General features: G+C 39.2%; 1 protein-coding gene across 3 annotated transcripts in view; it reads right to left on the bottom strand.

The window, feature by feature from the left end:
• LOC306795047 (calcium-activated potassium channel subunit alpha-1a) overlaps nt 1–15,172 on the bottom strand; it is a 75,518-nt gene that overhangs the window by 17,587 nt on the left and 42,759 nt on the right. For 2 of the 3 annotated variants that reach the window (XM_079293379.1, XM_079293380.1), the window contains exons 6-18: nt 14,082–14,157; nt 13,091–13,166; nt 12,773–12,943; nt 10,911–11,002; nt 8,988–9,098; nt 8,516–8,621; nt 8,320–8,402; nt 7,439–7,508; nt 7,026–7,181; nt 6,680–6,789; nt 6,387–6,455; nt 5,857–5,943; nt 5,227–5,303 (exon numbers count right to left, since the gene is read on the bottom strand). In XM_079293379.1, coding sequence (XP_079149505.1) covers nt 5,227–5,303; nt 5,857–5,943; nt 6,387–6,455; nt 6,680–6,789; nt 7,026–7,181; nt 7,439–7,508; nt 8,320–8,402; nt 8,516–8,621; nt 8,988–9,098; nt 10,911–11,002; nt 12,773–12,943; nt 13,091–13,166; nt 14,082–14,157 — 1,284 coding nt within the window. Of the gene's footprint in view, nt 1–727; nt 761–2,930; nt 3,105–5,226; nt 5,304–5,856; nt 5,944–6,386; nt 6,456–6,679; nt 6,790–7,025; nt 7,182–7,438; nt 7,509–8,319; nt 8,403–8,515; nt 8,622–8,987; nt 9,099–10,910; nt 11,003–12,772; nt 12,944–13,090; nt 13,167–14,081; nt 14,158–15,172 lie in introns of all 3 variants that reach the window. The other variant, XM_079293378.1, reaches the window with a different exon arrangement.

Below are 15,172 nucleotides of genomic sequence, written 5' to 3'. Positions count from 1 at the left end.
CATCTCTACCGGTGCAATAATAGAACCATAACTGGGAAAGATAATATGATAAAATAAGGGGGGAGAAAAGGAGGCAGAGGAAAAGTGTTCCCCTCACTCCAAAAAAAATGGGTAGGAGCTAAAACTGGAGAATAGAGATGATTATTTCAACAGTCAGCTGTCTAGCAGATTATCCTCTCAGCTCCAGACTTCCACTATTCATCTGCCCCATGTCAAACATGCACAGCACTTCTCCACGACAACTCATTGTGGCACATTTGCTGCCTATCACAGATCCTGTTGAAGTGGACGACCCACATGGTTCACACTCCTTAATGACCGGATGAAACCTGAGAAAACATCAGACTAACTCTTAGCTGTTTTTTTAAAATTCATGTCTGTTCTCTAAAAATGAATCTGCATGATAAATTCATGCACACATTGACTTTAAATGTATTTTTTTGTCGTATTTTCAGCTCCACACCAGATTAATTCATCTCCACCCACAGTGAAGCAGTAGCACCATCTACTGCCGAGCTGTTGCTGATACCCAACACAAACAACTCAACCAGACAATTTCCTAATGCTTTGCAGATAAAATATAATGATGGATGATGATGGACTGGACAGAGCGATGAGCAGCAAACGGTAAGATACAGCCGGTTAGAGACAGTTCAAGAGGTGACAGATGAAAATGTACAAGTGGAAGGGTTCGAAACAAAGAGAGAGAATGGAAATCAAAACTTACTTGATTTGATATATCCATTATAGCTATTTTTAGCTGAGAAAAATGCAGAGACCGATGAGAGGTTACAGGGAAGAACAGGTTGCAATGAAAGCAAATCATAAATGACAACTAAGGCGGACAGATTTCTCTTTAAGGCACATTGACAGAGCGGTGCCTTGAAGACAACATGGAGAGAGCAATGAGGAATTAAACACGGATCAATTAGGAATATGACTTTCCAGTGAATGTGGTCAGCGAGCTTGAACAGTAGAACATTGTCAGTGTTTGTTGGCGGTCACCAGCTGAATATGAACGGTGGTGTTTTGCGGGAGTACAGTAAGCACTGGTTTGGTGATTTGCAAGTCAAAAGACGTCTGCAGTAGATGTTGAGGTTAAATCTGGTGATTATTTTCTCAATTGATCAATAATAATTAATGCAGGCCTGCATTAACATTTAGTCAGGAGATACTTATGGAATAAGACTTAAATATGTGACAATACCGTGCGTGTTCTTAGCCCTGTAGTATTGTGTTTAAAAGCTGTTTCCCATTCCTCTGCACTGCCCGACACAACCTGCACAAACGCATTGGAACTTTCTGTGAGTCACTTTTTTTGGAGCCATGGGTCACACACATGCTCATTAGTACCTTATTTCAACCCCTTTCTTACAATAAAGGTCATGCATTGAGCTTAAGGCAGGACAGTGACAGCAATGTTCAAACAGGGACCTTGCTGGTCCTGGCATCTGTCGCCTGCAATCGGGAGGGCGCGAGCAGAGTCACAGGACTAACAGGCTAGCATCTGTCCCACAACAAGAGAGGAGGAGAGGGGGGGGCACTCAGCTGCCTGGTGGTTAGGAACTGTCAGGCTGAGTTTCATGACAACCGGTAGCACTCCAAAAATGAAAATGCAAACATAATTTCCACGTCAGGCCGCATATGGCCTCGCTCCGCGCGTCCCGCGCACAATGTCGACAGCGACTCGGGAGCTCGGGAGCTCGGCTCGCGCTCAGCTAGCCAGGCGATGCTCACAGCACACAACCCTGGAAGACATGTTGAGGGGTGGAAACGCCCAGAGACGTTCAACTACACACAGAATGGTCTTTGATCACGAGACATTCACTAAGACTGTATGACAGTCTGCGATGTTTTCCAGCAAAATTGTATCAACACTCTGCAAACAGACACATTCTTCATGCCTTCTGCGATACATCAGTGTAATTTAACATGCCTTCTGGCTTTAAAGGGGAATCACACACGAGTTAAGAATTTAGATGCAGCTCAATCCAGTTTAGGTTGATTCACCGAAATACAATACAATCCAGCACTATTCTGCTGTCTTTTATTCCTCTTTCAATCAAGTACCATCCAGTTATATTCAATTCTACTCTAGTCTTTTGTACAATTCTTTCAATATCGCGTGATTAAATTGGGATCGGACTAAAAACTCTCTCAAAGTTAGAAAATACAACCCAGAGCTTCTCCGTTGGCGATCAGCAAGGCACTGGTTGGTGTACTGAATATGTTTGAGAGATTTTACCCTCAGTGGTTGTTCAAGTTTTTGATCTTAATCCATTAACCTCAATATGTACTGCTACCCTCAGGGAATCCCCTCAAACTCTATTCTACTCACCCATTTCTGGAGGGCACAGTAGTGAAATATTTGGGTTATTCTTAAAAAGATGAAATTACCCTCTCCAGTGACATCATTATAGCACTTGTGCTTTCCTACAAACACACATCATTTTACAAAATGCATGCAAATTCTCCACCAGGGGTTTCCCAGTTTGAGTGTGCGTCAAGGGATGTGTGGCGGGGCTGCACAGCTGTACATTTTTCCAGGCTTTGGCTTTAATGTCTTGTAAATATGTTGGCGAGGTCACTGGTGGAGGAAGCATGTTATTTTGCGGGGGACAATTAACGTTCAAGCTCCGTTTAGTTTAATATAAACTACGGGTCAATTTAGAATTTTGACAAAACACGAGCAAAACAGTACACTGGCATGCTTCACAACAGCTACAAGGCACCTCCAAAAGTATAGCAACACATGGAGAAGAACACGAGCGGACTGAAAATCATAAAGATAAAACACTAAAGCCACATCTATATCCATGACCGTGACGACACAGCTGCTCGAGCTACTGTAGACGGCACACAAGCTAAAAGACGGTTAACACAGTGCATGTTGCAAACACAGAAGATCACATGTCATGGCGACAACTTACAGGCACGTAAAGTGGCAGAGCAATCATTAACAGAGACAGCAGAGAGAGGGATGTCGCGTCGAGGGGAGTCCATGTTACAACGCACATTAACTGGCATGCAAGAGCAGTCCCGCTCTGAGCGGCCGCAATCAAAACAACATGCCAGTTTTATTTTCTTGTAGGCGAGCTTCTTGGCTACAGTCACGGGTTCAGACGAGAGGAGAGGAAGAGCAGGTTAATGTAGAGGGTCGTTCTGGAGGAAGAGTGGACAGAAGACAAGACAGGGCACAGACAGAGGATGGCTGCTGCTGGGATGCACAAGATCAACTTTGTCTCGACAGCTCGCAAATGTCACATTTGAAATTTGGAATTTGTTCCACTCTTGGTTTATTCGGTTTGGGTCATTTCTGGGACATATGACGATGTCCTTAAGTCATGTGGTTTTTGGGTATAAGTGTGACATGAGTTGAGGGGGAGAGAAGGGCAAGTCATTCTTTTTTTGTTTCAGCAGCAGAAGAGACAAAAGGTTCCCTCTTGACTTCACCCATTACCTCAACATGACCCCTCAACATGACCCCTACGCTAAGGGACATGACTGGAGCATGTGTTGTGAGTTTACAACTCTTAAATAATCATACTGGTTTCTAATTCTAGCTGAGAATTGAAACGGACAGAAATCTCTCCGACAAAAGGTCAAAGTAAATGTGACAATGCTCCAACACTTGTACAAGAAACTGTACAAGACCATAAATTCATTTTACATTGTCAAACTAACACATACCACCCCCCCCCCCCCCCCCCCCCGGGAACTTTGCCGTTTGTCCCAAAACATCCCCGATATCAGATGTGCTGGGAGAAACTGTGCACTCCCCTCAGTAATCAACACTGTTTTTGGGCTGCGTGTCAAACGATTTATTCCTTTTATCAAAACAGTTCAAATGAGAGATGTTGCTCATCTCTCATCCTGGTGGCTTTCTTGCTCTTACTGCTGGGATGTTGTGTTTGTAAAAGGACTGTGGGGACATCTGGTGGTGATATGGAGTATTACTACTACCTCAAACAGGCATGACTGAATTGTTGATGCTGTTAATAATGCTTTGGGGATGCTGCAATAACTTGGTTTTTCGTATGCGTTTATTTTTTTTTATCATTGTCAGAATAACATCCTGTAGTCTTGGGTGCTGCATGCTGAACTGTTTATCCTCGTCTCTCTGGGTCTTTAAAAAAAATTTGCTTTATTTTTTGTTTTTTCTCTATTTGAAAGCGACGTGCACATAACAACGGGCGGATCCAGGCAGCATAAACCATTGTACATGCAACATTTATAGTACATTCAAACAAGTTGCTTCAATCGGGGGGGTAGCAGGCTGTGTTTTTCGGAGGAGAAACAAATCCACATTACTCACAATATATCACTATAAAGTGCATTTTTAAGGAAAGTGTGTCAAGTTCCCGAGCAGCAGGAAGAGAATACATCACACATGTTAAGATTAGGGGTTAGCTGTAGTGGTTAAGACTAGACAAACTGGGTTAAATCCAAGAGACGGAGCAACAAAGTGGCACATGATGTGTTTTTAAAGTCTAGAAACAAAGAATCCATCCAGGTACCTGTGGTGTTAACAGTCTCTCTGAATGCCTGTTAACATCACAAAGTTATCAATGAACTGGAACAGCGCAGACGGCTATTATACAAAAGAGAAGAGAGCAACACAGGGAAACAGACACAATGCACATTTAGATGTATTCATAGGTGGTTTGAGAGGAGTTCACTAGTTAGATTTCTCACTTTGCTGTGTATTTTACAATACGTGGGAATTCCATGGAAAAGAGAATATGTTAGAAATAATTCTCTCTGCACCCCAAAAATAAGGAATGAAAATGAAGAATACTTAAAGAATCAGTTCAACCAAATCACAAAAGAAAAAAGCAGCCGATAAGAATAACCTCATCACACAAAACAAAACTCTCTGCATGAATAAATACCGGTGGAAAGCTGCGTTTTGTGACTTGGGTGAACTGACTCATTCATGAGGGCCGGTATTTATGTTATACAGAGCCCCAAACGTGTAGGTTTACAAGGGAAATGTGGAGTGCACCCGTTTGTTTTGGCTGCGGAAAGAAACCCGATGACCTTTCTTCATGCACAAGTTACGAGAAAGTGAATAATTAATGCAGGAACTAATTTGTTTGGACACATGGCTATGTAGGTCATGTAAATCCACCAGCACACTGCTCGATTGATGCCAACTCAACTGTGAAGACATTTTACTGAAGACAAATAAACTTATACAATGTTTATATATATGTAGTCACTTACATTTCTTGCAGCCACATTTCTTAATCCTTTTGGGATCAGTAATGTCGTCGTGGCAGGCTTTACAGTAAAACAGCGCTCTATGGAAGAAAAACAACAATCCCACCGAAGTCAATGTCCAACATGCTGAAATTCAGTGTTTACAGACATTTCATCGTCACTATGTCTGGAACAAGGAGCTTCAGATTGCATGTAATCACTCTGGAGGAGAAACCTTTAGTGGTATTTGATGCTTAGAAAATAAACTGTTAAATTGGAGGCACAGAGATGCATTTCATCAGGAAGAATCAGGTCGATTGAACACATTTAATCCCTGATTTGCATAAAAACAGGTCAGGCAAGCGTGTCAGGCATTTGTCATTACATGAGGCAAAATGTGTCAAAAGTAAAACATGACATATGACATGCTACCTAACATATTGTAAGCACTAGCAACATGTGGCCTTACCCACTAACCTAACCAAAAGCCTCCTCAGCTCAGAATGATCTACTAGCTTATAGCGATTGGGAAAGTGATATTTGCCCTTTTTACATGTCATAAATCAATTGAAATAATGTATATGTTCAACGTTACTGTATGACTTGATGCACGAGGGAACATCAAACAACCTCATGTCCCATTCATGGACGTACCTCTTCACTTCCTTGGCATCACTTGCAATGAAGAAGCCCAATGTCCCCTCCTGCATTTTCACGTGGTTTCCAGGGTTGATCAGGGTGCTGAGAGGATTTACAGACCAAAGATGTCACAGTGGAAAGTTATATCACAAAATGTGAAAGGTTTTTGCACTAATCACTGGCAGGATTTGTTTTTCGTAACTCTTTTGGCACGATGGCCTGTTTATTACATTAAACTGATGAAAGCAGATAGCAGTGACACTTTAAATGGGAACTGAGCAGTGCATTAGAGGAACCACTAAAACAAAGCTTCAGCTGTGTTTTAACGAAAATAACTTCAGAAACTCCTCTGGTGCCTGCTAACAAACCAATTTAGACACCACTTAAGGACATTTTGTAAAGCAGCTTGTGTTTGCAGTCAAACAGAAAAAGCTGCTTCAGAGCAGCTTGATCACTGAAAGCAAATACTGACAGCAAACACAACTGCGTGTTTAAGTTTTTGCATCTATGAATTGTAATAATCCACTGAGAGCACATCCACTTACCTGCATTCCCTTTGATCAGACTTATACTCTATAGCTATCAGTAGCAGCTTTAGCTTCACGTAGCAGAGTCTGCAGAAGAGAACAACAATATAATAAGATGTCATGCATGCTTATATTTATAGTTTTCTGAAAATCCTCTGAGCCACCTTTGTGTCACCTTTTTCAACTCGAGGTCTGATTTTTATATGAGGCTGAGCACCCATTTTTTAATTAAAAAGTAGCAAAGAAGTAAACAAAAGATGCCACAAAGCATAACATAGTTTGAAAAAAAGCCTTTGTTTCAGTGTACTTACTCGCAAATTACAGGGAAGGACATGCCCACAAAGGCACTGGATAGGTACTCGGTGTACATCTCATTGGCTACTCCTTCTAGGTAATACTTCTGCCACGTGTCCTCCTCAATCTACAGCAAAGACGTGTCACACAATACAGGAGAGCTTGTTCCATTACAAAAGTAGCTAAGTTCATTAACCAAGATTATTCTTTATTGTTTTTGCAAGTTCATCCCCATTCACCAGATGCTGCACATGGGCCACATCTGGGATAATCATTATGATCTATTCAGACTATGTTTCTTGCCAACATTACTTCTGAATTTAATCCAGTGAGTACAGATGGGTGAATCTTAGCTGTGGCTACCTTGATGAAGGACCTCATGGAGAAAAGGTTGGCCAGCATGGTGGAGAGGCCCTGAGCCAGGCAGCTCTGAGCGATGAAGCCCAGCTTTAGCTCCGCAAGGCAAATAGCGTCATCTCCCTCTTTCCAGTTCCAGCTCGGGATGTTTAAAAGGTGGGCCTGAAGGCAGAAATAACTAATTAACATGGTAGCTTTACAGAACCACAAACTGTAGTCAAACATTTGTTTCAAACATGTCTCCAAGTTGTTTAAAACTGAGACAGACAAAGGATTAAACAATACAAATATTTCCAAATGACATCAGTGCAGACCAAAGTAGTGACCCAAACATAAATATGTGTATCAAAATGCTACAATGTGACAAAAACAATCTTCAGTAATTAATGACTCAAGTAAAAGTGAAAGATTACACCAACCTTATTGTGGTACTGCAGCATTTGAGTGATAATTCTGATCTTCGGATGGTAGTTCTTGATAGAAATGACTCTGAAGCATGACAGAATGAACAAAACTAAATCAGACCACTTGCATAAAACGTTAACGTGTAAATGTCTAGGTTTGTATCATTCATAAAACTTTTTTTTAAATTCCTTTCAGCTAAATATCAACACAATTTATAGACGGAAGTTATTTATGCCCAGAGATGTGAAGCTAAAGACAAAAAAAAGTTTGTCATCTCTTCTTATGGAAGAAAATTGTGCTTTTTGTAACAGATTCATGTTTTCTCTCCGAGTTCTTGATAAGTTTCCAAAAGGGAAAGTGAGCACCAGAAGTGTGTTCATGCAGAGAGTCTGTGTGCTTGCAGTGAGAGCCAGCACTGACACGCTCACTTACACTCACAATTAACCTACAGGAAGAAGTGGCAACACATCTGGCATTCACTTTCAGAAGTATGACCATTTGGTAACAGTTCATATATCCCAGTCTATTGTATCTGCATTTCCAAATAACTAAGGAGTCTACATGAACTTTATAAAGCACCTATATGATATCTTTATGAATTTCTGACTTCTACGAGCAGAATATATCAACCCTTAATGCAATTCTCTATTATTCTATTATTATCTTATTGTGTTGTATCTAAATAACGTGCATCTTTCCTTTCCAGGAACTAAAGTTGTTCTTCTTCGTGATCATTTCCTTTGTATTCAAGTGGTAACTTGACAATCCCTGAAACAAATTTTTCTCATCCTAATTTGAACTTTTACAGATTTTTACTTATTCCACACCAAAACTACATGGATTGGTCACAGGGTAAAGAAAAAGTGTAAATCTTGGAGAAGCTGCTTTGGTTTACCTCATGATGTTGGAAGCATCCTCAGCATCAGGGTCAGCACAGTATTTGTTGGCTAAGATCAAACAAGCATCAGCTGATTCGATCTGGAAACAAACAGATAATGTTATCCAACTTGTCAGTAACCTTAAGAACAGACTTCATGGACATCACAGTTTCCCTCTCAGCCACAGAGGATGAAGCATCATCTGTCAGTTACCTTAACTCTGGCCAGGTCGTGTGGGTTCAGAACAGATCCTTGGTAAAATTCCACCTGAGTGAAGTGGCGCTTGAACAAGGCTTCCAGCTCAAGATTAGGGGAAATACTGAGAGAATAAAAGAGAAACTCTTACATGTGAGGAGGAACATCATTTCTAATCTCCTGAAGAGATGATTGGTTTCTTTCTTGAGTAAGATATTTGCTGTTTTGTGCAGAGACTCAGAACAGGACATGGAGGGAAAAATAAAAATGTCAAAAGGTTGAGAAAAGAAAATATCTAATTTTGCTAGATATTGCAAAAGTTTTTCATTAAGGTCAATAAAAAAAAATCAGCCCCAGAGATGAACCTTCAGTCAGCGGTTGTAGCAATGTGAAAAAGGGGTTTTTAAATTTTTCATAACCATTTTATTTTTCCCCACCTCCATGTCCCTTGCGGGGCTCTGTAGTTTTGTACTTGATATTTCGTACTTACTTATGAAGAAAAACAATTTCTACATTGACATCATCCCTGTCCTTGTGTAGGAAGTCCTTTAGAAAGTTGGACACACTCTCAAGGGTTATATGACCACAGACCACGATGTGCCTGGAAAAGGAAGTGTGAAAAGAAACTGTGTTACAGGAGCGCTGTTTGATGTCCCTGTCGTGACGAGTGAGAAGTGAATATGCAGGTCAGAGAGCACTGTGGATTTCAGAATCAGATTATAGAGGATCAGAGTTTACTTCGATGGAGATTATGAAATCAGCACACAGTTTATCTTGATTCCCACACACCACAGATCCTTTATGTAAGGAAGTTTGGATTTATTCCTATATGTCTGTATTATATTTTTATTCATGAATTATTTCGAAAATAATTGCAGATGTTCACTCACTGTACTGCAGTGACTCTTTGAGGTTTTAATGTTCAACAAATGTATTCAAATCATTGTTGTCAAGAGGATGTTATATCTGACAGTAATGATGTTGCTAATGACAACAAGTAGAAGAAAACAGAAGGAAATAGAAAAATAATAATGCATTCATATTTAAATGTCAGAGGTCAAAATAAAAACGGGTATAAAAACTACATGACCTGATCTTTCTAACTTTCTGTTGGTGAAATATAGCGACCGGTAAGTTGTTAAAACTGTAAAGATGTTTGTGTGAGTAATTACAACAAAATACAAAAACACAAACATGCTGATTGTTTGCTTCAGCTCCTAGTACGTCTCAAGTTTGATTATAAATGTTCAATTTACCAATAATTAACAAATTAGACAAAATAATGAATACAAAAAGTGTACAAGATACACAAAAGTGAACTTACAAAGCTCTAATTGTGAGTTTTCTTCAAAACAAAAGAAGTAAAGATTTGGTAAGAGAGTTTCCCAAACCAAGTCTGGCTTCTTTAAAACTAAGTGAACGAGCACGAGTAAAGCATGCTATCAAAAGCCATATTTAGTCTGGAGGCATGCAGCAGAATCTCACTATCTTTAGAAACAGCTGCAAAGCTTGGGACACAAAAGTGTATATGTTAAAGGAATAGTTTGACATTTTCAGAAGTGCATTTATTTTTGTATGCCAAGAGTCAGACGAGAAGATTGATGCCACTCTCATGTCTTTGCTTTAAATATGGAGTTGATTCGCTGAAACAGCTAGCCTGGTGCTATCCAAAGACAGAAAAACACAAACCACTGCCTCTAACGATAACTAATGAATGCTTTTCTTTAAATCCAGGCACACAAATGTATGTAAACACGACACGTATTATTGGGAGCTGCATGCTAACATGCAAGCTAAGCTAATCGCCCCCTTTATGATAATATTTATCATAAAGGACATGAGAGTGGTATCGTTCTCATCATCTAACGCTCTAACTATTCCCGTAAACTCAATATAGATTATCTTTAGTCCTGAAGGTGTAGGTCAGACTGCAGATAAAGGCCAGGAATATTCAGAAGCAAAGCGTGACGAATAGACAAGCACAGCAACACAAGTTTTTCATGAACAAGAAAACAAAATTCCAAAAAGTTAGCATGAAGCAAGCAAGCAATGGCATACAGGATTGGATGTATGAGTTTGATCATTTAAATAAATGATAAACAAATACTGAACTCCGGTAAGCGTGGGTTTGTCAACTTTTTAATTTAATTTGGCTCTGTCATTAAAATATATATATTTTTCGCATTAATTGAAATTATTCTTACCATTAATATATTATATATATAATATTGTTTTTTCATTTGATTGACTTACTTTCTGCCTCTGGTCGAGTTATAACTCCCTCCATATTTCTTCCGATTAAGGATGAGAGCAGCAATTTCTGGCACGTAGCGAGCAAACATGGCCTACATGCATGAAAAAGAAAAAGAAAAGGGCATGCAGAGAAGGTTCGACTGCGGCGGACGATACTTACTTTCTCCCATTAACCGCACTATAGGAACCACCATATTTCTTGCGGTTTCCTATTAACTCAATGATTTCAGGGACGTAGCTCGCAAACATGGCCTAAGGAGAAGATAAGAGACACAAGAAGAGACTAAAAAAAAGATAGGCAAAGAAGAGCAGGTCCTCTACTTTTATTTTGAAAGAAACTCGACGAAAAGAGGAACTCTACTGTGTGTGTATAAAGTATTAGTGTATATTTGTTGACATTAAAATAAGAAAGAAAATTTTAAAAAGAACGTAGCCTGAAGTTATATCACAGGTACATTCCAAATATTAACAAAACTATGAAAATGAAAATACAAGGCCAATATTTACGGATATTGGAAGAGTAAAGGAGAAAAATGACAGCTGATGAGCGGTTTGTCAATCTGTGATAGAAAAATAGAAATCATTAAGAAAAAGCCTTATGTGCCATGTTTCGTCCAACAAACACACGTCAGGTTGATTTGGATAGCGCTGCCAAATGGATGGCAGACATTACCGTAACTCTGAGGCGCTACACTGCTGCACTACGGCCTGAAGAATTCACACGTGTCTGTTATTATTATTTTACAAACTAAAAAATGAGTGCAAAAACAGGCACAAGTACAATTTCACAGATTTTACGAGAGCAAAATAATAACTTTGAATACATATTTTTCATTACAGTTCACATGAACATGTTTTTATAGATAATATACACATTTAAATGCAATGTCAAGAGTGACAGTATAGATACATATCTGTTTTTCGGTTTTCTGTTGCCTGTGTTTATGAGTAAAGAATATCCTCTTTCAGTTAATTTGCAATACCGATCGTGAAAATAAAATATGAGACACGGACAAAAACGTCCTTTAATTTCCTCTTTGAGCTTCTTTAAGTTTGGAAAAAACCTCCAAATATTGTATGACTGCATTGTTCCATCAGATGGGAATATTGATGTATTTTGCATAATGTTTAACATAATTCTCTCAAATTCTGCCTGACACATCTGGTATCTCTTGAAACTTGGATCTCCACTAGAGTATTAAATATAACTCTGTGGGTTTGAACAATGTCTGGCTTCACATCATCACTTTGAACCGACTGTCAGAATCAAAGAGTTCAAACTGTTCTTGTCCGAAAGATAATATGAGATTACTTTGAGTTTGAAATGTATTGACTGAAACTTAATTTAGTCTTTCATATATAAAATGTCACTTAAATCCCTTTAAGACTCAACTCCACCTATATTACAGTGTGTCACCATGCTGTTTAATCCACTCCTGAATAATACGTTATGTCGATAATGGTTTCCTCTACATAATCTTTATCAGGTAACTTCACTCGGGTCTGTAGCAAATCCCACAAAGGATGTTTTCTTTAAGATTGAAGAATTTCTTCATCTTGTAATTTCTCTGTAAAATCTCAGCTCCATGCATTTTATACGTCTTTAAATATTTGTGCAGAAACTGACATAACGTCACTTCATCCATCAAGCTAGGCTATAACAAATCCTGCCTGTGTCATTGTGTTTGTTGGAAAGCGGGAGGGGAGGGTGGAGACACCTGAAACCGCAGGACTTTTACAGTTAATAACAGATGCACAACAATATCCAATGTTCTACGTCATATAGGAATTCATAAATAACAGAACACTTTTAGCATTAAACCTGAATAAATGCTGCAATAGACAACTCATACAATGCATGACATGCAACATACTGTGGTGAGCCACAAAAACAGCTGAGTGTAAACAACAGGCGAAGGGCGTCCTGAGTTCAGAGCGTGCCGACGCTTGTTAACACCTGGCGGGCTGTGACGATTGGTTGCATGGAGGATAATTAAGCAGTAAATAACGAGAGATTTTTACCAAACCGCCAAGGATGAAGAAGACCATGAACAGGCGGCCCAGGGTGGTTTTTGCATAAACGTCTCCATAGCCAACAGTGGACATTGTAACCATGAGTAAGTAGACACATTCCCAGTAGGAAAGTGCCTGGGAATTTTGGAAGTTTTCCCAAGGATCCCCTGAGTTTTCCACCTGGAACAGAGGTTGAGATTTGTTCATCAACCGGGTAAACACGTAGAAGGAAAGAATGTTGACGATGCAATAAAAACAAAGCATGTAATAATGTGCACCTATTTGCACTACCAGCAGACTTTCACAGACTGGCTCCCACTAACTCACCAAATGAATGAATCCTGCCGCAGTTAGCCATGTGCTTATGAAGATCGAACACAGGTTCACCAGCTTTATTGAGTTGCTAAAAAACAACATACAAACAGCAACATACCAGTTGTTAATGATTAGTTATTACATTGGTATCGTGAAAATAGTCGAAGATGTCAAAACAAGTGGCTAGATTGAAAGATAAACGCTCTAAAATGTATTATATAGTGTTCATATTCCAGTAATAACATAAGAGAGGAGCCACAGTGAGAAACTGCTAAATATTATGAACAGATTTAAGTATAATATAAGATTTAATTCTTAAAAATAGAAAACATGTGGTCCAAGAAACATAATATAACATAAAAATCTTTACAGCTATTGCATTTAATTAAATTATTATTTTTTCAATTAACATGTATTGAATCACATTGTATCCTTTATATTTGGCAGATGACACATTTACAAATATATTTCCACAAAAAAAGTGATACTTTATACCATGGCATGAAACGATATGACAAATGTAAACGTGGTGCTCTGCTCACTGTGTATGGAACATTTATTTGGGTGACTTTCTTTAAATGAGAGAAAAAGTAGAAATAGTCCTCGCGTGCCCTCTATCCTCTGCTACTGTGTGCGTTTTTGTCTTTACCCTCATCTCAGTGAACGAGAGAGGAGATTATTCTGAAAGACTTTGTTGCGCTATAAGCTCTTCCTGACATCTGTGCAAAAAGCTTTAACACCAAGCGTCGCGGAGACAAACAGAGTGTTGTTTCACTCAAGACTCCATCATACTGTTCATGCTACTGACTGCAGGGCTGAGGAGTGAACTTAATGTCAATGTTTACCAGATCAAATGAAAGCAAGCGCTCACGCTGATTTGCTAAATGCTAAAGACATTGCAGCTACAAAGAAAAGATCGCACCGCCCACACATTGACTGGTTAAAACATTACAAACAGTTTGATTCATTGGCAGAGATTCAAATAAGATATTAACACACTTACCTTGTCTTTAGTATATTCAAAAACTGTAAAATCTCTGAGAACTGTATCAACCTCAAGGCCCTCAAAAACCTCAAGCCTGTGAGAAAAAGACCATAAAGAAGTTATCAGAGATGAAGAACAATTAGAACATCAGAAGCATTTCGACTGTGCAAGAACACTGTACCTTTCATCCATGTTTATCAACTTCATTGGATTCATATTGATGAACTCCAACTGATCAAGCGACACTGAGCCTCACTGTATCATAAAATAATCTTTGTGGAATATGTGGAGAAAACTCTCTCTTCACCAACTCAGTCTGTTTTAATCACCGGCGTCTACCTGACACACGTTTCATTCCTGCGGAGTTAAACTCTAAATGTGGACGTTATGAAAACCTGGATTAGAGACAGGTGGACACTGTCGCATCAACCTCAATGATTAAACAGACGTGACGCCAAATCCTAAATTTCAAGGAAGAAGAAAAAATAAATTGCTTTGCCGAGAGTTCAAGGACAGCAAAACAACAACACAATCAGCTGTGACAACACCGGCCTGAGCTCCTCTACATGATTACTGATCGACTGCATCATCATCATCATTTAAGCTACATATACGTTAAATCCAAACCTCATAACTATTTTACTGCCGCCTCCACACAGAAATCACAATCTCCATCAACAACAGGACTGATAAAGCAAGATAACACATTTTATTGTGTGCGTCTCATCTTTAAGGTACATTGCAGTAAACTACCTGCTGAAAAGGAACTCCCCACCTGAGTTTAAAAGCCAAATGATTCACAGCTCCGACTCAGTTAAAAAAAAAAAAAAAGGACAATCCACCGCAGTGTCAATGCTGCATAAACAATTAAAAGCCACCTCAGCCAAAAGTAAGCATTCAAGTAAAATCCATTTATGCATGCTTTAAACTTCTCTGCTGGAATAGATTTGTGTGAATGCCAAATGACACAAATCAAAGACGTTACGGGCAATCATTCAGCCAGACAGAAAAATATATGTTTTTTTATAAAATGACGTGAACCGTGGTGTGGCTTGCCAAAAGCCAATTTCTCATTTCAAGTGAGCGTTTGCCAGATGGGGAACATAATA

This window comes from Melanostigma gelatinosum, assembly GCF_949748355.1.
Source record: "Melanostigma gelatinosum genome assembly, chromosome: 21".
In the NCBI taxonomy this organism is placed as follows: Eukaryota; Metazoa; Chordata; class Actinopteri; order Perciformes; family Zoarcidae; genus Melanostigma; species Melanostigma gelatinosum.
This window is presented reverse-complemented; position numbering and strand designations above follow the sequence as displayed.